Source organism: Alligator mississippiensis, chromosome 1 (genome assembly GCF_030867095.1).
Source record: "Alligator mississippiensis isolate rAllMis1 chromosome 1, rAllMis1, whole genome shotgun sequence".
NCBI classification, from domain to species: Eukaryota; Metazoa; Chordata; order Crocodylia; family Alligatoridae; genus Alligator; species Alligator mississippiensis.
Window position 1 is genome coordinate 342,630,518 of NC_081824.1, and position 25,576 is coordinate 342,656,093.

The 25,576-nt window shown below is 42.8% G+C and overlaps 1 protein-coding gene across 6 annotated transcripts in view; it reads right to left on the bottom strand.

Moving 5' to 3' along the window:
- MGAT4A (alpha-1,3-mannosyl-glycoprotein 4-beta-N-acetylglucosaminyltransferase A) overlaps positions 1-25,576 on the bottom strand; it is a 181,614-nt gene that overhangs the window by 30,067 nt on the left and 125,971 nt on the right. For all 6 annotated transcript variants that reach the window (XR_009459160.1, XM_014600337.3, XM_019485097.2 and 3 more), the window contains 7 exons: positions 24,287-24,333; positions 23,483-23,596; positions 22,794-22,869; positions 21,271-21,385; positions 8,295-8,425; positions 1,487-1,594; positions 885-1,078 (listed from right to left, as the gene is read on the bottom strand). Coding sequence is in view for 5 of the 6 variants with exons in the window: in XM_014600337.3 (XP_014455823.1) it covers positions 885-1,078; positions 1,487-1,594; positions 8,295-8,425; positions 21,271-21,385; positions 22,794-22,869; positions 23,483-23,596; positions 24,287-24,333 (785 nt within the window). In the remaining variant the exon portion in view is untranslated. The remainder of the gene's footprint in view (positions 1-884; positions 1,079-1,486; positions 1,595-8,294; positions 8,426-21,270; positions 21,386-22,793; positions 22,870-23,482; positions 23,597-24,286; positions 24,334-25,576) is intronic.

Consider the following 25,576-nt stretch of genomic DNA (forward strand, 5'->3'; position numbering starts at 1 on the left):
TTCTAATGCCCACACTTCCCAAGTAACATGCATTGTATAGGTCAAACTCATTTGAAAAAAACCTATAATGAGGAAATTACTTAACAACAAATTGGAGCTCCTTCAGATGTGCTAAACTGAAATTAAGTCCTAAAGTCTTTGAGTAGCTGCCATTGAGCATTTGACTGACTGGATTCAATTTAAGGCAATCAAAAGGCTAGCTCAGCAAAGGAAGCACCTATTCACATTGGGTACCTATACATGTGACAAAGCTCTAATGGAGTGCACTAATTAGCATGCATCAGAGCGAGTCTGCTGGAATGTCCTAATTAGTGCACTCCATGTCACATTTTCAACATCCCCGTTTTTCAAAATGACCACAGGGGATTTAACTAAAGCTTAATGAATGCGCCCCTGCAGCCATTTTGAAGCGCAGGATGCTGAATACACACAATGTTGTGGGAGGTTTAATTAAGAGTCAGTCTAATTAAAGCACTCCTCCTCACCCCACACCTCTGAGCATGTGTATAGACGCCCTTTATTTCAAGACAAATTCCCTCTACCAGGTCCTAGATCTGCAAAGCAACAGCATGAAAAGAGCCCAATGTGCCTGAAAAAGCAGCACACACAAACTGTAAACAAATTATTTCTTTTTTTTAATTTTTGACACGATGGGGTGAAAAGAAAATAAACAACATAGATTTTAGAGCAAAACAAATTAAATAAAATACACAGAAACAATTATAGGGAAAGGAGTGGAGTGAATGACATTTTCAACTTAACCCATTCCTCTTGTATGAAATTACTTTTTCATTAGGCTTTATTATTTCCTCAATTCCATTGTCAAGCAAAATTGGTGAGGAAGCAGCTTTAGCAACGAGATCAAAAGACAAGTAATTACTAACCTTTCTACGTTGACTGGCTTGTCAAATTTAAATAGAATATAATCCCCAGCAACAGGAGTAACAGCCCAGAAAAAATCCTCCCCCATGTAGGTTTTTTCCAGTGTATGTCCTTGGTAGACTTTTAAAGATGTAGAAACCTCTGCAGGTGGGTTCACATGAATTTTATGTAGTAACGGTTTCAAGAAATCTTTATCCTAATTGAAAGACAGACAAATATAAAATTAAGCTAGTCAGCCAATCTGTTTTATTATTCTCTTTTCCTTAGTGGCTAGTTTTTCTAGTACTTAAAAGAAAATGGAAAATGAAGGATAGCAAATGTATCACCCATTTCCTCTACTGAAAATATTAGATCTCATATTGATGAATAAGGCTATGTTATTACAGACAAAATGTTAGAGATTAAAAATGAAAAACTATGCAGTTGGTGCATAATAAATGAGTTGAAGGAATTTATTATTTAACTGGCATTAATCAAGTTTGATTCTAAATACAGTACATTATACTTGAAATGCTAGAATATAATAAAATGTTTGTTTTCTCAAATACTGACAAATTATCAACCCTATTTGCTCTAAAAGGAAAGGGACGTTTTAGTTACTAACTGTGAGTTTCTGGATCTTTCCTGCTAGTGAGGAGTGCAGGCCAACATGTTGGAAAAGAGAAGGCCTGAAGCGTATCCGTAGATTAGATTTTTGTCGATCACAATGTTTCTGAAAAAGAAAATCAAATAAACGTCCAATTAGCAAACACGATACACACAAAGATCAATGAGTTTGTACTTGAAACTGTCTGATAATCTATGCTTCATGAATCAAAAACAAATTACAAGAAGCTGGAGCTATTTACTGCATTCTTGATGCAATTTTATTGACAGCCAATAGCACCTTTTTATTCATCCAGGGTTAAAGTCACTCCATTCCTCCTGCTGCAGAAAAGGCCAAGCACACAGGCTTTGTGCAAACAAATTATATGAGAAAAAATGAGGAGACAGAATTTATCTACCAATCTGCAGGCAGGATTCATGGCAGCCTATAGTCCCCTTTTATAACTACAACATCTATCAACTGGGCAACCTCTACACATTCTAAATATACGACTAGTCTGCTTAATCTTAGGTACGCCATCATCTTCCCTCCACTTCCTATCCTTTAACAAGGCTAGTGGGACTTCTTTGTTGGTCTATCCTATTTATTTGGTGTTAATACCCGACATAAAACTGCTGAGTAAATTAAGTTCACTTGTGTATTATGCACTCTGTAACTCCATAAGGATAAGGAAACTAGAATTAATGGTGCCTGCAGGAAAACACAGGAACTCCAAATTTGGGAAAAATTTAGGGGGAGATTAATGTTGCTTTATTATTTCTACTACCAACAAAGGCAGTCTTCAAGAACTGGACATGACTAGGCTATATTCTGATTATTTGTATTCTGTTCAGCGATAGGAAGGAACCACCTAACCACATGCCTCAGGCTACAAACAGATGTTGCATTTGTCCCGGAACTAGCTGTGCCCTTCAAGTTGGGGTTTGGCAAAGGGCTGTCTGATGCAACTGTTTAGATACATTTTGCAATGTTCCAAGCCAAACTATTAGCATTTCTAGGGTTTTCCTGGACATGTCCTCTTTTTCCGTCCTCCCATCTCAGTCCAGGTGGTATTTTAAAGTATCAACAAATGCTCAGGATTTTGCTCTGCTCAGGACTGACGTATTTCCTGGCACTTCCTAGCTTGCCCTAGCAAGGAGCTGCTTGGGCCTGGGGGGAGGGAGATTGGAGGCAGGAGGCTTCATGTGCACTGGCATGCGCACACATGTATGTCGCCGGCATGCAGTCAGGCAGGGTGGTAGGAGCAGCCCTGGCAGCTGAATGCAGGTAAGTCTATGGGGGGCAGGGGTTGGAGGGCAAGGGTTTGGGGACTGTTCAGGAGGCTGTGTATGTGTGTGTGTAGTGGGGATGGGCACCTGCTGGTGCTGGGAAAACTGTCCAGGCACTGAGATTGGAGCACAGCGGGGTGGGGGAGGCACCTGCCCCTCCAGCAGTGGAAGGGGGCAGGGGGTCCCTTTAAGGGCAGCAGGAAGCTGCATGGCTGGGCCAGTGGAACTAGAACCAGTGCCTCTGCTCACAGGGGCAGGGCAGCTGGGAGATGTTGCAGGGCTGGGGGCAGCAGGGGGCTGCAGGTCAAGAGGAGCACTGGCAGGGCTGAGGGGGCAGGGTACTGTGGCTTAGGAGTGAGGGGCACCAGGAGGGGTGGGGGACTGTGGGTTGGGAGTGCAGGGCACAGGCAGTGCCAGGGGCCTGCGGGTCAGGAGTGAGGGGTATCCGTAGGGATAGGGGGGTTGTGAGTTGGGAGTGAGGGGCACCAGCATGGTCTGGGGGGTGAGGTACCGTGAGTCAGGAGTGAGGGGCAGCAGCAGGGCTGGGGGTGCTCTGGCTTGGGAGTGAGGGGTGCGGCCAGGGCAAAGGCATCAGCATATCACTGCCCTCCCAATCTTATTACTCCCCCTCTCCCCCAACAGGTGTCCTCTTTTTTTGAAACTGAAAAATATGATAACCCTAAGCATTTCTTATCCTCTGAACCTTTTTAGGGTTTGTCCCAAGACAACAAACACAGCCATATGAATAACTGCACTCTGTCTCAGGACAAAATGGTTTATTGTAGGAAACATGGTGCTTGTAGCCTCAGACTCCCCACTGGCACTAATCTCTCTATATGCCAACAGTGCCATGGAAACAAAATCTTTCCATTCTGTCTCCACAGCTGCAACAGAACTGCAATACTTTGACCACACTGGGCCCTTCACAGGTGGATAAACACACCAGGCATATCTACCTTTTGGCAGCAGAATGCACTTCCCAAGTTGTCTGTGAGCATGCCTTTCCCATCCTGTCCTGCTAATACACTCCAACCACGGAAATATGTAAGATACTCTGGGTGTCCCTCTGCAGTTGGTCTTAAGATCCTGGTCCTCAGTGTGCTCCAGAATGGCCACAGAAAATGACCATGGAACAGTCTCACCAGTGCATTGCCAGTTTTGGAGTGTGCATGTGGGTGGGGTGTGCTCAGGGCCACCCTGGCTGGAGCATGATGGCACTCCTGGTAGATGAGGAATTTGACCTCACTGGGCTGACGGAGACCTGGCGGGATGATATGTATGATTGGGCAGTGGATATTGAGGGCTATAGAAGGGATCGGGTTGGGAAGAAGGAAGGAGGTGTGGCCTTCTATGTGAAAGAGCAGCACCCCTCCCTGTAGGTCACATTAGATAGCAGAAAGAGGTCCCTTGAGACCCCTGGGTAAAGATACAAGGGGGTTCAGGAAAGGGAGACCTGATGGTGGGAGTCTACTATAGGCCTCCCTCCCAAGAAGAGGAAAGTGATCAGGCATTCTCCAGGCAACTGACTGAGGCAGCCACCACTAAAGACTTGATTGTCATGGGTAACTTCAACTACCCTGACATCTGTTGGGAGAACCAACAGCTCCAGCAGGTCAGCCAACTTCTTGGCAGCTATCAATGACCCGTTCCGGACACAGGTTGTGGAAGTGCCAACTAGGGGTAAAGCCACTCTGGATCTAGTGTTGGCCAAAAGGGAGGACATGGTAGGTGACCTGAGGATTGGAGGTCTGCTGGGTGACAGTGATCACAATCTGATTAAGTTCATCATCCACCAGAAGGCTGGGAATTCAGTTAGTAGAACAGAAGTCCTACACTTCAGAAGGGCAGACTTTGGTAAACTCAGAAATCTAATTAGAGATGTTCTCTGCGACTGGATGATTTGTGAGTTCATAAATGGTGGTGCTTCCTCAAGGGGGCAATTCTCAGTGCTCAAAAAGAGGCCATTCCCACATGGCCAAAAAGCAGGAAAGGAAGCCAAGAGACCTGCTTGGCTCAGCAGGGTCATTAGGGAACTATTGAAAAAGAAAAAAGAAGCACATAAGCAATGGAAAAATGGTTCAGCAACTAGAGAGGGGTACACTTACATAGCCAGAGTCTGCAGGTATGAGTCACGGAAAGCCAAAGCTGGCATGGAGATCAAGCTGGCAATCAAAGTAAAGGACAACAAAAAGTCCTTCTATAGGTACATAGGGAGCAAGAAAAATAAAATCGAGCTACACTGTGGGACCCCTACTGAATACGGAGGGGGAGCCCACAGTTGATCCCCACAAAAAGGCAGATCTTCTGAGTACATACTTCACATTGGTATTCCTGAAATCAGATGGGAGCTGTTCACCTGTCCAGAGGCGCAGGGAATACGGGGAAGACAACAGTTCACATGAAACCGGTCACGAACAGGTGACGGTACTCTTAGAATATTTGGACATTTTCAAGTCTGCTGGGCCACATGACCTGCATACAAGAGTCCTGAAAGAACTGGCTGAGCTCACATCAGGGCCACTGGCAAAGCTGTTCGAAGAGTTGTGGAACTCAGGAGTGGTCCTGAATGACTGGAAGAGGGCCAATATGGTTCCAATCTTTAAGAAAGAGAAGAGGGATGAACCTGCAAACTATAGACCGGTCAGTCTGACTTCAGTTTTGGGAAAAAATTTTGAAATAAATTGTCAAGCAGGCCATCAATCACAAGCTCTTAACTAATGGGGTATTAAGAAGCAATCAGCATGGCTTTGTCAAGGGTAGATCATGCCTGACAAATCTGGTGTCCTTTTATGACCAGGTAACTAACCAGCTCACCCAGATATCATTTACTTAAACTTCAATAAAGCCTTTGATTCTGTTTCCCATGACAGTGTCTCAATCAAACTGGAGGGTACTGGCCTAGACTAGTCTACAATGACGTGGGTGGACAATTGGCTTTGAGGTCAATCCCAGAGAGTTGTAACTGATGGCATGGCCCAATCCTGGAGGGCTGTCTCCAGTGGTGTCCCCCAGGAATCAGTGCTTGGACCTGTCCTCTTTAACATATTTATCAATGACTTGCATGAGGGGTTGGAGAGCTCAATGATTAAGTTTGTGGATGACACCAAGCTATGGGGAAACGTGGGCAACATCAGAGGATAGGGTAAGGATCCAGGATGACCTTGACAGACTAGTTCTATGGGCTGAATGGAATCAGATGAGGTTCAACAGGGGAAAGTGCAGGGTTTTTCATCTGGATAGGAAGAACATCCCCCATAAATACACAATGGGTGGTAGTTCACTTACTGGCATCTGAATGGGACCTGGGGGTCACAGTCGACCAGATAATAAGCATAAGCCAACAGTGTGATGAAGTTGCCAGCACGGCAAACAGAACTTTGGTGTGCATCAGGTGATGTATTGCCAATAATTCCAAGATGATTCTCCCTCTCTATTCAGCATTGGTGAGGCCACAACTGGAGTACTATGTCCAGTTCTGGGCACCGCACTTCAAGAAGGATGTGAATAAGTTCGAGAGGGTACAGAGAAGGGCCACCCATATGACTCGGAGCCTGGAAGACAGGCTCTACGAGGAGAGACTCCACAAACTGGTCCTGTTAAGTCTGAGTAAGAGAAGACTGAGGTGACTTAATAGCTGCCTACAAATACGTCAAGCATGAGCACCAAGATCTAGGGGACCAACTCTTAAGGAAGGCACCCCTTGGGAGGACGAGGACCAATGGGCACAAGCTAATTGAGGGAAAATTTAGGCTGGACATAAGGAAAAACTTCTTTTCCATAAGGGTAACTAGAATCTGGAACACACTCCCAGCAGATGTGATGCAGTTGCCATCCTCGGAGGTGTTCAAGAGGAGGCTGGATAAGCACCACGTTGAGCTCATTTGAGCCCAATAACCTGCCTAAGGTGGGAGACCAAATTTTATGATCTTGCTGGTCCCTTCCAGTCCTTTGACTCTATGCTGCCAATGGAGCATAGACATGTACATAGGATTTTTAGGGGAAAAATATCTCAACCAAGAAAAGCACAGTATGCATAAAATTAAGCTGGAAACAATTCTGTAGGCAAACACACATGGCCCCCCTGGACATAAAGCTTTGCTATCATAATAAATAAGAGTTCTTTTGAGGCCTACCAAACTAGGAAAGCAGCAATAATTACTAAATGCCTCTCAAGCAACTGTTACGAAGAATCCATAGCCTTGAACTGCAAAGTTTTGATTATGTTTAGAGAGCTACTGTATGTCATTAGGGAGCGAAAAAGGATTTTTCAGTGTTTTGAGAATTGCAGTGTGCTGCAATTCTAGCATGTTTTCAAGCAGTTTACCAATCTTCATAAATAATTTTGTATAATTTTTCAGGGAATTCCTCAGAGTTTCAGGCCACCCTCTAGGCCTCACATTTTTATCAGAACCAGTCAATGCTGCTTCTTCCATTCACAAAGGGGTTTCTATTGGGCAACAGGTACTCCCTGTAGTGTTCCTGCTACACTGCTGCCTAGGGAACTTACTGTTATGAAGATAAAGAAACCAGAAGGAAATTTGGACTCTTTTAAAGTCACCAGCAAAATACAAGGCAGAAGACTTTCACTAAAATACTGAGTGCTATTCACTGAGTTACTGGGCTACAGCTTTACATAATGGGCTACAGTATTTTTCCTGCAGTGTTAAACATAGCTTATATAACTGTTAGGGTGCAGACAGAAGTGACAGTTTTTGCCTGATCTGGCCACAGAAAGCAGTCTATAGCTGTGACCAAACACAAGTGCACTGCTGAAAGCCGCTTCAAAAATGGCCTATTGGGTGAAAATCTGGCCCCACATTGCATGAGGTATCAGATAAAGATGTTACAAAATGTAGCATCTTTTGTAACTTGTGTCTGCAGAGCTCCCAGCCTATGGCTCTTTTCAGAGTGGGAGGGGGGGGAAGGGAGCAGAGGGAGTTCAGTCTTTGGGTTTTCAGCCCCTACCCCAAGGGTGGGGCAGGTATATTACACTCCCCTGAGGTGGGGGGGGGGCTCCAACTAACCCACCCCACCCTTCAGCACCAGCTGGGGACCCCCAAGAACCAGCTCCCTCTGCTGTCTTTTCCCCCTCCCATTCTGAAAACAGAGAGCACTGACAGAGAGCACTGGCCTTACTGTGGGAACCTGGCTGCAGGCTCCCAGCCCCCAGCTAGATTCCCATCTCCCCTGGAACCAACAGTGAACTTCTGTTTGGTCTGCTGGAACTCAGTATACTTTGCAAAAAATGTTCTGAGTTACAGCTTGGAGCTCCTGGTACAACAAAGACTTTGACTTCTCTTCTCTCCAAGCAATGCATTTAACAAACCTTCCAAATCTAAAATAGTAGAAAAATCTAAGAAAAATGTTTCTTTATAAACTAACACCTCCAATTTTTTCTCACAGATTAAAATCTAACAAGAAAGTAAGACTTGTAACTGGATATACAGAAACCATGAAAGAATCATTCACTACATTTTGGACTCAGAAAACATATAAAGAATAAACCTTAGAAGCTCAAGAACAAGAAGTAAACTTACTGCATCTTTTTCAGGGTTGCAGACTTTCACCCAGAGGATATGATCTAACAGCCAATCAATAGGTTTCTCCTTATAAAACATAAATATAAACTCCACAATAAGCGTGATATCTGGAGACTGGAACATTTTACCTGTAAATATATTATTCTAAATTCAGTAACAGTTATTCAGAAACAAAGACTGTTGGTCTACTGATGTTAATAAGCATGTAGATTATATTGTTTGCCATCAAAATTGAACAAACAGGAAGAAAAATCACAAAACAGTTTCTACAGCATCATAGCTCCCAGCAAGTTTAAAGCAGCTCACTAGAAACAGAACTTTTCATCAACACTACAGAAGAGAAAGAAAAAGTACTTCCTTTCTAGGAACTACAATTTTTCAAGATGTGTTGTCCCTGTGTATATTCTACTGTAGATTGTGAATGTGCCCCATGCACCCAAGACGAAGGAATTTTTTGGAGTCGTGCCCACTTGGTTATGCTGCTTACACTCATATGGAAGGTATAAAGGGGAGTGTAAGATCAGATGCCACACCTGTTCCTCTCCTATTGAAGACTATATAGTATAAAGTATGGAGGAATTTGAAATAAAGGGCAGGAAGTGAAGCAAACACAGGGACAGCACATCTCAAAGAACTCCAATTACTATAAAGGTAAGGACATTTTATTTCTCCAAATGCTTGTTCCTGTGTGCATTTCACCATAACTGAACATCAAACAGTATATAAACCAGGGAGGTGAATGCTTGGGGTCCTGTTGTGGTAGGGAGAGAAGAGCTACCCTACAAAAAGAATAATCTGCAGCAGCTGCCAGAACTAACGTGCAAAGTTTTATTAAGGTATGCATGGAACCCCACATTGTTATCTTCCATAGATTAACATTTTAAAAGGAGCTACTGATGTTGCATGGGTTCTGGCTGTGTGTACTTAAGCATCAGTGTCTTAGATAATTCAAAGCAAATTAGTTCATATTTGGAGATCCAATGTAATAATCCTTGGGTAAAAATTTCACTCATTCTCTCAGCAAAAGAAACAAATAGTTTCAGAAATCATCCAAAGGGTTTTGTCATCTCCAGGAAAAATGCTACATCTTCTAAGAAGTATACTTTCATTTTTCATGATTTGCGTAAGATTGGGAAAGAACACAGCTGAGCAAGTTGCTCTATTAATTTGAAATTCTGAAACTTTTTGGGGTGTGGTCTCAATGAGACTAACATGATGAAACAATACATGGGACAAGTCAGACAGAAGAGCTTCTATCATCCTGGCTGCTGTTATGCTTAGAAGGCAAGCCACTTTCACAGAGTTATGGAGGAATGGACATGAGGCAAAAAGGTTTCAACTGGGGAGGCTCATTAGAGTTATCAACACTAAACTGAGATTCCCTGATGATGTCGGTTTCAATAATGCTGGGAAAACTGTCCCATTCCTTTCGGAAATCCCACTGTTACTGGAAGCAAGCATACAGTCCAATTACCTCCTTGAAGGATGGAAGGCTGCCAAGTACACTCAAAGGGAAATATGGGAGAGTTGTGAAATTTTCAATAAAAGGCCAGTATATTTGGTAAGCCTCACTGTGTGTCACAACCCAAGGGTGTGATTTTTTGTTTGTGTGTGCTTCGGCACTGCTAAATTATTTTCCCGCCGTTTGTAGCTTTCTTTGCAGGGTGCATTTCTTCATTGCAGCACAGAAATGCACGTTGCAAGGAGTTCCCGCCATTTGTATTTAAATTCGTGCCCCACTATTGGTCAGTTCTAAATTATTCCTATGTGGCGGCTAGCGATTGGCTTGCTGGCCGTATAAGAGGCTTGAGTGGTTTCCGCCCAAGCTGGAGAACTTTGAGCATGCTGCAAAGTGCCTCTAAGGAGATTTGACTTGTGGCTAGCTGATAGACTGATCACCTATCGATTCTTCTCCCCGTCGCCAAACGATCCCTCAACGTACCCTTCCCTGCGTGCAAAAGTTCCACGGAGCCTCGACAACTTCGTGTGAGTGAATCAGAGTTCTGTCCGAGTCCTAAAACTAGGATTTATGCAAAGTATTCCTGGAAACGTTCCAGCCTACACCCCGACCATCTTCGGTGTAAGTAAATAATCTTAAACAACCATTAAGCATCCGTGCCTAATTCTAGCGCGCCGCCTGCCTTCCCCGACCCGGCGTGTCCGGGCTGCTGGCCACAGCCCGCGGTGCACAAAAGGGCCTCGGATCGTTCCCGGCCCGCACATAGTGGACATGCATAAAGCTGATCACACTGTGCCTAAACTCTTTTGTTTCATCACATAGGGTTTCTTCATATCTGTATATGTTTTTCTAGCTTAATTTCTGCTATACAAAGGATTGATTGAATTTCAATTGAATGCAATCTTTCTAATGTGCATTGCTCAGTGGGTTTTTAACAACTTTTAAGGACTGAAACCATCTAGACAAGTGATTCTTAACCTGGGATGCCATGAGATCCTTCTAAGGGTATCCCAGGGTGCCATGCCAAACATTGGTACTGTTTGGTATGCAAATATCTACACGACTTACAAAAGAAAATAGTTTTTATTTTATATATATATATATAAAACATTTTAAAAGGGCTTAGTCCATACGTCTCTGTCTGTCCATAACGCTCTTGGAGCACTCTGATTGGTTGTCTCAGCAGCCAATTACAATGCTTACTGAAACAACCGGAGTGCTCCGTGGTGAATGGTGGGGATGGTGTGGGACAGCGGAGCACCGCCATGATGGAAGGGATGGAGTGGTGGGTCCAAGGCCACTGTTGCAGGCCTTGGACCCCCCGCTCCTTGGAGGAGGCAGCGGCACAGGGTGCTGGGGAGGGGGATGGCAGGGCAAGCTTGTTCCCCCTGCTCCTGGGAGGCGGTGGCGCAGGGCAGTGTGGCAGCAGCTGATGCGTGCAAGCTTCCCCCTGCACCACCACCCACCACCCCATGCTGCCGCCGCTCTGTGAAAAAAGCAGAGTAGGATGTGGAGCAGTGGCAGCACCGGGCGGTGGGAGGTGGTGGCAGCAGCCGCGTGCAAGCTTCCCCCCCACTTCCCTATGTCCAGCTCTGCTTCGTTTCCATAGCGGCAGCAATGCAGGGTGGTGGGTGGCAGCAGCGGCCACTGCACGCAAGTTTCCCCCTCCGCTCCCCTCCCCCACATACAGGGAAGCTTGCACATGGCTGCTGTCACCACCATGCACTGCCCCACGCTGCCACTGCTACAGGGACAAAGCGGGGCTGGATGTGGAGCGGCAGCAATGCAGGGTGGTGGGTGATGGTGAGCAAACTTCCCCACCTTCCCTGGGAGGCGCAGGGCCAGACGTGGAGTTGGGGGGGGAGGGGCCAGGCGCAGAGCGGGAGGGGTGGCGGCACAGGGTGATGGATGGTGGTGCTCCACCCCCCACCATCATTCTTGATGGGCCATTTGTTAGTTTTAAATAAGAATCTACAATAACATAACCATTCTTTCTGAGTTCTTTGCAACAGAAGAATTGCTCTATTTATTTTCTGTAGTAAAAAAGGCAAATGAGAGCAAAGAGCTACCATTTTCCAAAGTGATGTCTGGAGTCTAAACAGGTTAAGAACTGCTACCCTACAGAGTATTTACAAGAGGTGGAGGAGCAACTAGAAGATAACAATTCCTCAAAACAGAGCAACCAAGACTATGGGCTAATGTAGGGTGTCCTGAGTCTAAAAAAGTTGAGAACTACTTACCTAGACTGTGCTCACTTATGGTGTAAGCTTTTTTTAACCATGCTTGCATCCATAGGTGGAGCTTTCAGTACAATTTCATATAAGTGCAAGATTTCAAGTAGACCCACAAGACAAAGATACAGTCTTATCAGAGGTCAAGGATTCAGATGAAATGGATTGATCAGAGTAGATCTAATTACAAGCTTTCAAAAGATAAGTACAGTAAAAGCTCCATTAACTGGCACCTTCAAGCTGGCATGTTGTATTAACCAGCATACCGGCTTGTAAGGTAAAGTGAAATTGGAAGTACCCACCGTGGCACTTCTGGTTTCTCCGAGCCCCCATAGCCCGGGGCAAAGCAGGCTGCACAGGGCCCACCTCCCTGTCCCTCAGGGCCCACGGGAGGGTCGGCGATGTGGCAGGAGGGTCAACAATACCACGGGAGGGGCAGTGACAGCTCAAACGTGGCAGGAGAAGCGTCAGCCTGAACAGGCAAAAGCGCCTGTTCAGGCCTCTTAATTAACCAGCATATTTTGTTATCCAGCACACCCCATTCCCCATGGGTGCCAGATAACAAAGCTTTTACTGTAGATTTGTTCTGTCCTAAAGTGCAGATTACCCAGATAAATTCTATACTGTAGGCTGGTGTTAAAATTAGCTTTTATTCTTTATTGTTGACTTAAAATGAGAAAAAGATGAAGAAACAAGTTTCCTTTGACCAGTCAGTCATCTAGATCCAGAAATGCTGCTTTGCCTTGATGACAAAACATTTATTTATTTATTTCAGGGCATGTCTACACATACAATTAATGTGACTGAATAAACACTGGCATAATTTGAATCAGAGTAAACTAATCCCAACATCACTGTCTACATATGCGTTTAAGCACAGTAATTTACTCTGCTGTCGGATAGTACCTGTGTCTGATGGGACTATCCTACGCTGGAGTAAATTAATCAACTGTGCCCTAATTGTGGGGCACATGTAGATGCTGATACTTCACTGTAGTAAAATGCACATGTAGACACACCCTCAGTGTATATGCCACCCTTCCCAACAAAGGCTCAGGGTTGCTTACAAGAAGAGAACAGAATTTCATAGAATCATAGAAAAAAAAAAGCTGGAAGGGACCTCAGGCAGGGTGGACTAAGTGACCTCCAGCTCACGGCAGGATCATCCCCATCTAAACAATTTCATATAAATACTTGTCTAACCTATTCTTAAACCTACATAAACAACCCTCTCACACACCTACAAGGCATATTGTCCAAAACCACTAACCTACCACATTTAAAACTGGGGAACGAGGGCCGTCAATGCCTAGCTGCAGCAAGGTTTATTAAAAGGCACTCAAGAAATCCAAAAAGGATGGCCATGCCCCTGGCTACAGAGGAAGGCAAAAAAACCCCACTCTACATGCATCAGACCACAAGGTATAATTTGTTCCTAATCCCAAATGTGGCAACTGATCTGACCCTGATAGTAGGGGCAAGACCCTCTAACCAGGAACCTCCAGGTTTTAGTCCTAGCAGAAACACTGATGTACCCAGGTCAAAATTCCCAGCCTTGGCTGCAGCCAACATCCAATGTTTCTGAAGAAGGCAAAAAAAAATCCCTGCCAGAAACGTGGAAAAAAAAATTGATTTTGATTTTTCTGATTTTTCCCAGAAATATGGGAAAAATCAAAACACCCTCTATTTTGCTCTGTAGCCTAGTGGTCATGCTTGCTGTCCCACACATCGCAGCATCTAACTGGACAGCCAGAACTCCCTTTTCTGTATCCACTCCATAAGTTTATTTCAGGAGTGTTTGTCTTCTTTCATAGCTTACCCAGCTGTGGAGCTCTGCTTTATACTTCTGCTGTTGAGCATGGTCCTCTCCAGTATCCCCCTGCTCTGTGCTGCAGAGATCCTCTCATGATCTCCCAGTAATTCATGTGTAGGTGGTTCCTGGGCTTACATATGTTGTTCTTTACAGCGTACTCCAGACATAGCTACTCCTAGATCATTCCCTGTCTGATGGTTACCCAACTTCTTTTTGAAAAAACCTCCAGTAATGGAGATTCTGTACCATCCCTATGCAGTCTGTTTCATTGCCTCATTGTCCTAAGTGAAGTTTTTCCTGATATCCAATACTTAGCCATTGAGATGTCCCCTATTTTCTGTATTGCCCACCCTTTATTTCAAATTCCTCCATATTTTGAGTCTGCAATAGGGGAGGAATTGGTGTGGCAACTGGTCCCGCACTCCCCTTTATACCCTCAGTATAAGTATAGCCAGCATGACCAAGTGGGCATGACTGCAAAAAATTCTTTGGTCTTAAGTGCATGGAGCATATTCACAATTGATATGTGTCCTACTTTCTGCAGGGCCTGGGGCAAATGAGAAAGAAATACAGGTGGGTGTCATTAGCATATTGATGGCTCTTCACTACAAATCTCCACACAATTTCACTCAGAAGTGTCATATATATGCTGAACAGGAGGGGCAACAAGAAGGACCCCTGAAGGACCCCAGTGGAAAGATCTCAGGATCACAAGCACTCGCCCATCACCATCCTCTGAGTCTTCTCTACTAAGAAAGAATGGAATCAATTTAGATTGGTCCTGCAGACACCCACCAGGTTGTGCACATGCTTTATCAGCACCCCAGTCAGCTGTATCAAAGGTTGATGATCTATCAAAACTGATATAAATGCTCAAGTGATGTGAAGAAGCTGAAAGACAACACCCTGTATGAATAATGGGATTTCTCAAGAAATCTTGTGTGAAAATCATATGTGAAGAAATGTGAAAATGCTGCACGATCTCATTGTCACAAACCCCTATGGAACCACAAGAAAAGTTTAACACCAGGAGAGGGTGTTCTCTCCAAAAGGGTTAAGTTAATTGGTTGCATCATAATAATGAAAAAGGGCATTGATGGTAGAAGGTTATGAACATTGTTCTCTGCCTCCACTGAGTTGAGTTTTGCTAAGCTTCTTGTTGAAAGTACACCTTGTCTGTCTTCTTCTCAAAAAGAATGTTTCTTTCAAATTGAAGGTCCTCCATGTCCTGCACCTTTTGTAGCATACTTAATTGTTGTATCCAGGATTATTTCAAAAGATCAATATATGGTATTGGCTACAACTAAAGACTTTGTGGTTGGGGTCTTCATTAACATCTTGTACTTCTTTACAAATTGCCATGAACTGTTCCTTGCTCTCCTAAAGCTGCTTTATCAGTGAATTACATGGATTACAATTAATAAAATTATATTTCACTATCAGCACTTGAAATGCAAAACTGAAATTACTGATGAGACATCATTCCCCCACCCACCGATTGTTTAATGGTTTTATTGAAAGGTGGTGATTTTAACATTTTATTTCTTTTTTTGGCCACTTTGATATGAAACAAATTTGGGACAGGATGAGAATACAAATATTCTGTCCCCCTAGGTGGAACATAATATTTTTTCCTGTTTTCTCTTAAGTAGAAAAAACAGTAACCAGCTTCTGCCAACATTGTCTTTGCATGTTTTGATAGCTTCATTAAAAGGAAACTTTACTTATTATGTATAGATCTGTGGAGAATTTCCAGCAACTTCGGGAAATTTCCCAACATAGCCACTTACATGGAGATGAGGGAAGACCTCACTGACAAATATATGAAACATGTATCTAGAGCAGAGGTCAGAAACCTATGGCCCATGGGCTGGTTTTGCCCCTTGAATCCATCTGATCCAGCCCATGGATGTGAGGCTTTGTGGCGTTCAGTGGTCACAGATTCATAGAAAATTAGGGTTGGAAGGGACCTCAGGAGGTCATCTAGTCCAACCCCCTGCTCAAAGTAGGACTGTCCCTAACAATACCATCCCAGGTAAGGCTTTGTCTACTCAGGTCTTAAAACCTCCAATGATAGAGATTCTACAACCTCTCTGGATAATCAGTGCTTTACTACCCTCCTAGGAGAAAGTTCTTCCTAATATCAAACCTAAACTTTCCTTGCTGCAACTTGAGACCATTGCACCTTGTCCTGTCATCAGCCACCACTGAGAATCATCTAGCTCCATCCTGTTTGAAACCCCGCTGAGGTAGTTAAAGGCTGCTATTACATCCCTCCTTAGTCTTATCTTCTCCAGACTAAATAAGCCTAGTTCTCCCATCCTTTTCTCAGAAGTTAAGTGTCCATTTCTGTAACCATATCTGTTGCCCTCTGCTGGACGCTCTCCAATTTGTCTACATCCTTTCTGTAGTGGGGGCTCCCCAAAACTGGACACAGAACTCCAGATGTGGCATCACCAGTGCTGAATAGAGGGGAATAATCACTTCCCTCGATCTGCTGGCAACATTCCTACCAATGCAGCCCAGTATGCCATTAGCCTTCTTCACAACAAGGGCACACTGCTGGCTTATATTCAGCTTATTGTACACTTTAACCCCCAGGTCCTTTTCTGAAGAGCTGCTGCCCAGCCTGTACCAGTGCATGGGATTGTTCCATCCTAAGTGCAGGACTTTTCACTTGTCTTTATTGATCCTCACGAAATTTCTTTGGTTCAATCCTCCAATTTGCTGGGGGTCTCTCTGAATTCTAGGCCTACCCACCAGTGCATGTACTACTCTCCCTAGCTTGGTGTCATCTGCAAACTTGCTGAGGGTGTGCTCCATGCCAACTTCCAGGTTATTGATGTAGATACTGAACAAAACTTGCCCCAGGACCAACCCCTGGGGCACTCCACTTGATCCCAGCCACCAACTAGACATAGATCTATTGACTACTACCCTCTGAGCTCATGTTCCAGCCAGTTTTCTATGCACCTTACAGACCATTCATCCAATCTGTACTTTCTTAGTTTGCTTGCAAGAATTTTGTGGGAGACTGAAACAAAAGCCTTGCTAAAGTCAAGGTATATCACGTCCACTGCTCTTCCCGTATCCACAGAACCAATCATCTCATCATAGAAGGCAAGCAGATTGGTCAGGCATGACTTGTCCTTGGTGAATCCACGCCAGCTGTTCCTAATCATCTTCTCTCTTCCTCCAAGTGCTTAAAAATGATTCTTTAAGGACCTGCTCCATAATTTTTCCAGGGATTGAGGTGAGGCTGACTGGTCTGTAGTTTCCTGGATCCTCCTTCTTCCCGTTCTTAAAGATGGGCACTGTATTTTCCTTTTTCCAATCATCAAGGACCTCTCCCAATGGCCACGAGTTTTCAAAGATGACAACCAGTGGCTCTGCAATCACATCAGCCAACTCCCTTGGATGCATCATCCTCCCACCCCCCCACACTGGGGGGCTTTGGTGCCTATCACTTTCCCTGTGCTATTGCAAGGAGAAGCGGCTGCAATGGCTGGGTCCTACTGCCTGCCTCTGACCTCAAACAGGAAATTCTGGCCCACAGCCTGAAAAGGCTGCCAACTACTGAGCTGGAGAAATCTGAAAAACCATTCTGGACTAAGAAACTGTTCTGGACCAAGGTGTGGCGAATGAATCTTGGGAGAAAAACCTAATGATGCACTCCTGTAACTTTATGAAGACAACAAATAGACCATCTGACTCTTAGGAAGTTAGGGATGTAAGGGTAGACAGAAGTTAACCAGACAGAATCAGAGAACCTGACATCTTAAAAAAGGATTCTGAGGATCATTTTTCTTTCCTTTCTTATTTAATATGGAATTTAATCCCTCTCTGGATCTTATGTTTGTTGTTGGATATATGCGAGTTTCCTGCAACAAATGGTAACATGCTAGATATTAATTTTTTTCAGAGATAAAAATGGTTGGTCTGCCACAAAATAGTATATCCAGGACAAAAGTTGCTGGGATAAATTTAATGTCTGGTCAGGTCTTAGACTCTCTTCCCACTACCTCACAGTGGCCTTCTCTCCCCCCAAGGAGGAGGGAAGGAGGGAGGGAAACCTGCAGACTGCCCTGTTCCTCTTGCAGCCTAAACTTGAGCAAGATCTTTATTCTGTCTCTGGTCACTTTAGATCTGGTAGATGGTCCAGAACAGCATAGAGGGGCTTTAAAAATCCAGATCAGGCCACTAGAGGTAGTCTTGAGAACAGAAAGAGCCAGGTCCCTTGACAAGAACTATGGAAGCTTTCTTTAGAAAACCTCCTTGCAAAGTCTGGCAAAGGTGTTATATGAAGGGCAGGGCTGCAACACAAAGCTTCACTCAGACTCTGGGTAGCACTGCAGCTTGTGGAGATGAGGAGAGAAAGAGAGAGGCACTTTGGACTGTCTCTGCTACACAAGGGACTGCCAAGCAGCTCAAGATTTCCCAGTAAAGGTGGCTGAAAGCCAGTAGAGCATCTCCACATTCTAGGCTGGTTCTTTTCCAATTCTCTCCGTTACCCATTTGGGTTCACAAAACTCTAGAGATATTTCAGTTGAATGTATCCTTGACTGGCCCAAGATGAGTAGATAAACTGGTTCTTGTTTTTCTTGAAGACTAGGAAATTTCTGCCTCTCATTTAGAGAGATTACTGTCTCCTGTGTCTTTCATTGGTTGGGCCTGCTCTCTCTCTGTCAAATTACAGGATTACCACTCTCCTTCTTTGTATATGAAAGAGGGCTTATGGTTTCAAAAAAACAGACCCAGTCTGCTGGTTGTACAGCATCTGAAGGCACTAGCTCCCCACTTTTCATGGAAAGAAGGAATATATTTAGTGCTAAATTGATTATAGGGACATGCGGATCCTTCAAATATTGGTAAAATTCTAAATTCAGCCATGAATTCAACAGTCCGATATTACATATACTTAGGGTTACCATACTTCTGGGTTTTCCCAGACATGTCCTCTTTTTGAGCCCTCTGATCTCCATCCAGGCAGGTTTTTTTAAATCTGACAAAGTGTCTGGGTTTTTCCTTTGCTCTGCTGGTGGGAGTGGGGGGAGGGCAATCAGAGGCAGCAGGGAGCACAGACATACCTTCCTGCAGCTCCAGAGGCACGTACAGACCCATGTGGTGCTCCCTGCTGCCTCCCATTGCCTTTCCCCTGCTCCCATCCCCAGGGCAAAGGATAAACCCAGATATATGATCAAGGCATAGGGGGGAGAGGGGGAGTGGCAAGGAGGGGGAGCAGGGGCTGTGGCTGCAATAGGGCAGGAGGGGTGGGGTTGCCTGTTCTCCAGCAGGGGAAAGAAGTGGAGGGGCCTTTAAGGGCAGCAGGGAAACCTGTGGCCAGGCCGGCAGCACAGGGGCTGGTGCCTGTGCTTGCAGGGGCTGAGCGCCAGGAGATTCTGGGAGTGGGGAGGGAAGGGGGCTTCAGCCAAGCTGCTTGGCATGGCACAGCACCTCCATTCCAGGGCAGGGGGCACCACAAGCCTCCCCTCCTCTTCCCTCCAGCCCATGCTGGGGCCAGATACAGTCCGCCGCTGCCTGCATGAATCAGAGTCACCATGCTCTGGCCTGGGCAGGACCCTCTGGCAGGGCTGGAGGAGCAGGGGGCTGCGGGTCGGGAGTGAGGGGCACTGACAGGGCTGGGGAGGGCTGTGGCTTGGGAGTGTGGGGCACCAGGGTGGAAGCAGGGGACTATGGGTTGGAAGTGCGGGTCAATGCCAGTGTCAGGGGGTTGTGGGTCTGGAGTGAGGGGCACTATCATGACCCAGGGGGGCAGGGTACTGAGGTTTGGGAGTGAGGAACAGTGGCAGTGCTGGGGTCAGTAGGTTGGGAGTGAGGGGCAGCTGCAGGACTGGTGGGGGCTGTGGCTTGGCAGTGAAGGGCAACAGAATGGGCAGGGGCAGAGCACTGGCATGCCACTACCCCTCACCGTCATATTCCCCCTGCCCCCACATGACAGGTGTCCTCTTTTTTGGACCTGGAAATATGGTAACCCTACATATACTTTTCCCACCATTATCATGCAATGAACTTCTCCTCAAAAACATGAATGTAGAACAAAATGCTGGGTCTTAAATTTGTAATAATAGAAGAGAATGAAGGAACCAAAGATTATGTTCCATCAGTCACATTTCACATTGTTCTTCTTGTTTAGGGCTCAATCTATGATCTTTATAATCAGGATTGATCCAAATCAATTTTCAGTTTTGTATTTGTGCAGTTCTAAATTAAGCATTCTTAATTAGACTGGGCGAAGCTGTGACAACAGCATCAGCTTTCACTGTTAAACCATTTTAAAAAATCCTTCAATTGTTTTTCTATAAGGTTAGTGTCTTTAGTTAAGCCTATCATTGTAAAAGAACAAATAGCCCTAAACTTATTTTCACAGTAAGGTGCTGGTTAACCCAGGACTCTACACCCAGTAATAGCTTCCCTTAATACTGCTGCCATTACTCCACTCACTGAAAATTACACCTAAGCCTCCATTCTCAGACATGGTAGCCACATTACTGCTCCAGATGATAGCATATGGGAGAAGATAGAAATACTTTGCAAAATAAACTTGTTTACAGTTACTCACTCTTGGAGACTCACAAAAGCTCCAAGGAATTAGGATAGTTTTGGGCTGCATTAACTTTTTGGTTTGCATGTTAAATGTGATGTTATTTTTGTTTGGCCTATATGGATATATAATTAGAAATAAAATAGTATGCAATATTTACAATTTAATTCTCATATTTTGTAAAGTAATGCAAAGTTCAGAAATTTCAATCATTTTCTATAAATGATTCTGGTCTCAACCAAATGCAAGTAACTGAAATGCATAGTTATCACATGCATGCAATTATCAGAAAGTATAAAGAAGTACAAGAAGGTAGTTTTGAGGTCATACCACTGTTAAAGTTTCCATAAAAGGCAAGGAAGAGTGGCACCTTATAGACTAACTTGCTCAAAGGATTAACAAATCAACTAATTCTCTGAATTAGAATCAACTAAACAAGTAATTATCTGAATTAGTCTATAAGGCCTCTGGCAGACACTACATTAAAGACGTGACTAACCAGTTAATCATGTCTTAAGTAGTAACCCGGGGACATGTTCATGCAATTAATGGGGCAATAAAACAAGGAACAAACCACAAAGTTATTACACAAAATGTGTAACAACTTTGTGGCTGGTTCCCATTGCACCTTTAACTTAATGTCTGCCAGGGGTCAAAGGTGGCACTCTGCCCAGCTTTTGGCATGATTTTAGACTAACACTGTAAGCTATTAACGTAAGAAGTGCTATAGTGGGTCAAGACCGATGGTACATCTAGCCCAGTATCCTGTTTCCAACAGTGGCAGAAATGGATGCTAGACAGGGAGGGCATTGATCCAGATAACTCAAGAGTGAAACTACCTCTCTCTGCTTAGAGATTCTAGAGTTAAACTTATTCTTTACAAACTAACATACTGGATATTTTCTTACCAATGAAACCCAGCTGAGAAAATTCTAGAATCATCCAATCTTCAGAAGCAAGCTGAAGTGCAAAATTTTTTATTGTGCTGAAATAATTTTGTTTGACAACAATGTCATCTTCAAGCTAGGGAAAAGAAACACTTGTATTACTGCAAAGCAAGAACAGCAAAGCAAAAAGAAATATATACATATCTATAAATATCTATATATCTCTATATATATTCAAAAGTTTATATTTCTATCATTCATCTATTCATAGATTTTAAGTGGAATCACCACCATAATACATATTCGGGTTTAACAGGAATTAATATTGCAGAAGGATTATCATGTTCTACGTACTTGAGGAAAATTAATCTAAAACTTTTTACAATAAAACTTCTGGAATATCTCCAACCATTCTGGAACAAAAAGAAGAAGAAAAACCAGACCAGAAGGAAAAGCAAACCAGATTTTCTTAAATTTCTTTTTATAAATGTATACCATATTTTTCCAAATTCAAGACAACCTTCCAATAATTAGATACAATGGATGAAAATGTTATACATTTTTTATACTTTCCAATGCACAGAATACAATTTTGAGGATCATCTTTAATTCATCCCCCCAGCACCACTGCAGTGGGGAAAGAAGTGGCAGAGGGGCCAGCAGCAGTGTAGGGGAGGCAGTGGGGGGCTTGACCCCTGCCTCTTGTCCTCTTGACCTTGTCCCCTACCATCTACCCCCACCAATAAAAGATATTAACAAAAAGCCCTTGCTTCTCAGTAATAGTGAGGGTATTTTTAACTATTTCTCCAAGCTCTCCTTTATTCACAAGTCTATTGCCCAGACAGGATGTGCTCGGGACTGCAGCTCTCATGAATGTTCTTTTTATCTCATTGCTTATTTATAAGCCTACAACTAAATGAAATACAAGTTTATAGAAAGAGTTTAATTTGATTGCATTGTTTGCTTCATTTTGCACAAAAACAGAAATTACATGCAATAAAATTGAGAGAACATAGCAGATAAGGTCATATATTCTATGAATTGCCTGCTCAATGTTATAACATATGATGACCTCTAAATATACATGAAAACAGGAAAAAAAAGCAGGTGAATGAAGTAATATAATGAAATCTCAACACTGATATTTTTATTTTTCTTCATTTAATTACTGTCATTAATAAAATTAAAAACTAGCACTCTTGCATTTTGACGTTTTTCAAAGGCATTTGGAGCACTTCAAACAGCATGTCTGCGCAAAGCATTATTTTAACTTTGCCTCCCTACATATAGATTTAAAAAATCACATTCTTTGATCAGGTGTTTTTTTGTACATCAGAAGGAAAAAAGTGCTGGTAGCACCCAAAGCATCAGATACTGCTTGAAAAAAAATTGTTGTAACAATCACAATTGCAACTCCCCCCTCCAAAATATATAATAATGTTATTGCTGTTCTATTTAAGGTGTTTTTTATTATGTGCTCATCACCATAGTGTCTGAGGCTACTTTGAATATTTTGCTTGATACATCAAAGAAAAGTAATTTACCTGAATATAATAGATGCCCTTTTTCTGGGCATACATCATAAGAAAGCAGTAGTCTAAGTTTTGCTTTGTTCGCCATCTGAAATGAAATTATAAAAAAAGAAGGAATTATTAAATAAAATGAATATCTGTACACAATATATAATTAATTGTTTTCCAAAAGGTTGCATATTATTTGAACATTAGGCAACTGTATTTGGCTTGATTCCCGCAGGAAATCCTCTATCTGAAGTGGGACAAAACTTCCCCTGTGTGTTGCAATACAGAAAGAGGACTGGCTTAATTTTAATCTGATCTCTTGAAGCTATCTGAGGTTTACTAAAATATATTGGATATTTCAGATGGATACTAAACAATACTACCTGTTTTTCAGATAATGTTTATTCTTGAAAGCATGAGGGAAAATACTAAATAAAAAAGGACAACTTGATGCAACAAAAAATGTACAGTTGCTATATTAAAGGGTCTTCTTAAATTAAATCCAATAAAACTTAATATTCAAGCTCTGATCATGCTAAGCAAACCACGCAGGCAGGGCTCCACCTGAATTCATGGGTCACTTTGTTCAGTTCTCTTTGCATGATGGGGGGTCCTTAATCTCTGTATAGTTTCAAGAATACAGGAAGAAAAAAAGTTTAAAAAACTTATACCCAACCACATACAGCAGAAAGTTCTGAGAGGAACATTCTTACCTGACTCTCTCTTTTGAATCTCCAAATGTCTCTTTTAAGTTTGTCAAGTCAGGATAATAAGTTGCAGGAGGGGATATTACTTCCACCAAGCCAGAATTGATTTCTGTAGAAAATCTGCCATCAGAAAAGTCAACTGAGTTATTTTAAGTGCTGTGAAACTTTATTTATTTATTTATTATTGGCATACCTACCAATGTCTGACATAATACATAGTTATAATCATTTGGAACAAATGCATAATGCTATTTTCACAATATGTTAGAATGAACTGGTTTTTCTACTTACTTTAGGGTATGCATGGTTTTTTATGTGAAAATAATATTCTTAATGTATGTTGACAGAATAATACAGTTCTACAGATTTTTTAAAATCAAGCAATGAAAGGAAGAATGATATAAAAACATTATTTCCTTAGTAAATTTCTAGACCAGGACATTCTCTTGCCCATAAAAATTATTTTAATTATGATGTAATTATATAACGTCAATTGTTCAAAGAGCTGAACTTTCCCTTCTACAGTTCAGTTTGGATATATATACACAAATGTAAACGAATAGTATGAATGCAGATGTCATGAAATCCGTTTATGTCAAGCCAACTCAATCCATTTATTTCATGCCAAATCCATTTAATCCCATTTACTGATTTACAGTTTAACCTGCTTAATTACTGCTGCTTGGTTTGTCTTCATGGGCTTATTATTTCAACCAAAACCATTAGAAAGGAAGCAGGTAGCTAAAATTTTCCAATATATCACAGCTTTTCTTAGAAGAATAAAAAACAGATAAGTACATCCCAACTTACTCTTTTTCCAGGCTTGCTACAACACCCTGGACATAATCAAGATCTGTCTGAAAAAAAGGGAAAGAAAAAGGAAAAAAAAATAAGAAGCAGTTTGGGAGCCAGCTGTTTCAATAGCTATCTTAAAGAGACTTGATTGATAACTCTTATCAAAGCATACAAATAATGCAGAAGGAATTGCAGATATGACTACAAAGAGCATATTTTTAGTGTGTGGTGTAAGAATGGTTGTGCAAAATGACACAAGAACCAGCCTAAAAGAATTAAAATAAGCAACCTTTAATTTTTTTAAGCCTATCAAGGCACTTAAAAACTTGTAAAGCATTCCTACACAATGGAGAAACTGTTATTTTTTTAGGTATATATTTTTTAAAAATAATACAATTTTGGCATGGTATATTTCCATTCTATTAATGAAGTATAAATCATCTGGTATTTAGATTGCCAAATCTCTTCTGCATTCTTTGTATGAACAAAATATTGGGATTTAACTACTAAACTTATACACGCTTTCCTGAAATCAGGATGCTTTCTTGAATCAGGGCCTAAATCCTAAAAGAGTTAAGTTTCTCCTGTTATTTTCTTAATGATATATTAAATAATTTCTATTTTTTAAACAGACATAACATTCAACCTTTACCTTTTACAAAAGTAAACGTCCACAGTGTTCTAAACCTAGCTTATTATATACCGGGGTGGACAATTATTTCAGCTGGAGGGCTGCTTAGCAACTTTTGGTGAGCTGTCGAGAGCTGCAAGGGTAGCCCTGCCTCTTGACAGGTGCCCCACCCCCTGGTTGCCATCCCCGGACTGGAGTCTCACTCCTAACCCCTGACCCTTGCAAAAGCCCTTCCCTTGCCCCCAGAAGTATTCCTTTTGGGAGTGGGTTTGCTGTCTTGGAACTGGAAAAAAAAACAAATCATATACTAAAAATCAACATCTAGTATAGCATATTTTAATTTTATTTCAAAAAATATTCTTGTCCCAGTTTGTGTGTGTTTACATAGTGAATATAGAGGTGATGGTATAATAACTCAAAATAAAGTCTTACTCTTGTATATTGTGTGTAGGAGGTGTGTGGGGGGCTGGTAAGGGGGTGTGGGTGTGTGTGGGTTGGTGAGGGGCTGGGTGTGTGTAGGGAGGTGTGGTGGTGTGGGTATGGTGGGGTGTGCATGTGAGCCCTCAGGAGGCTCGTGGCCTGCAGCAAGCGGAGCCTCCCACTGGTATGTGGCTCCAGCCGAGTTCCAGGAGCTGCACATGGCAGCAGAGAGTCGACCCGGCCAGATGGTTTGT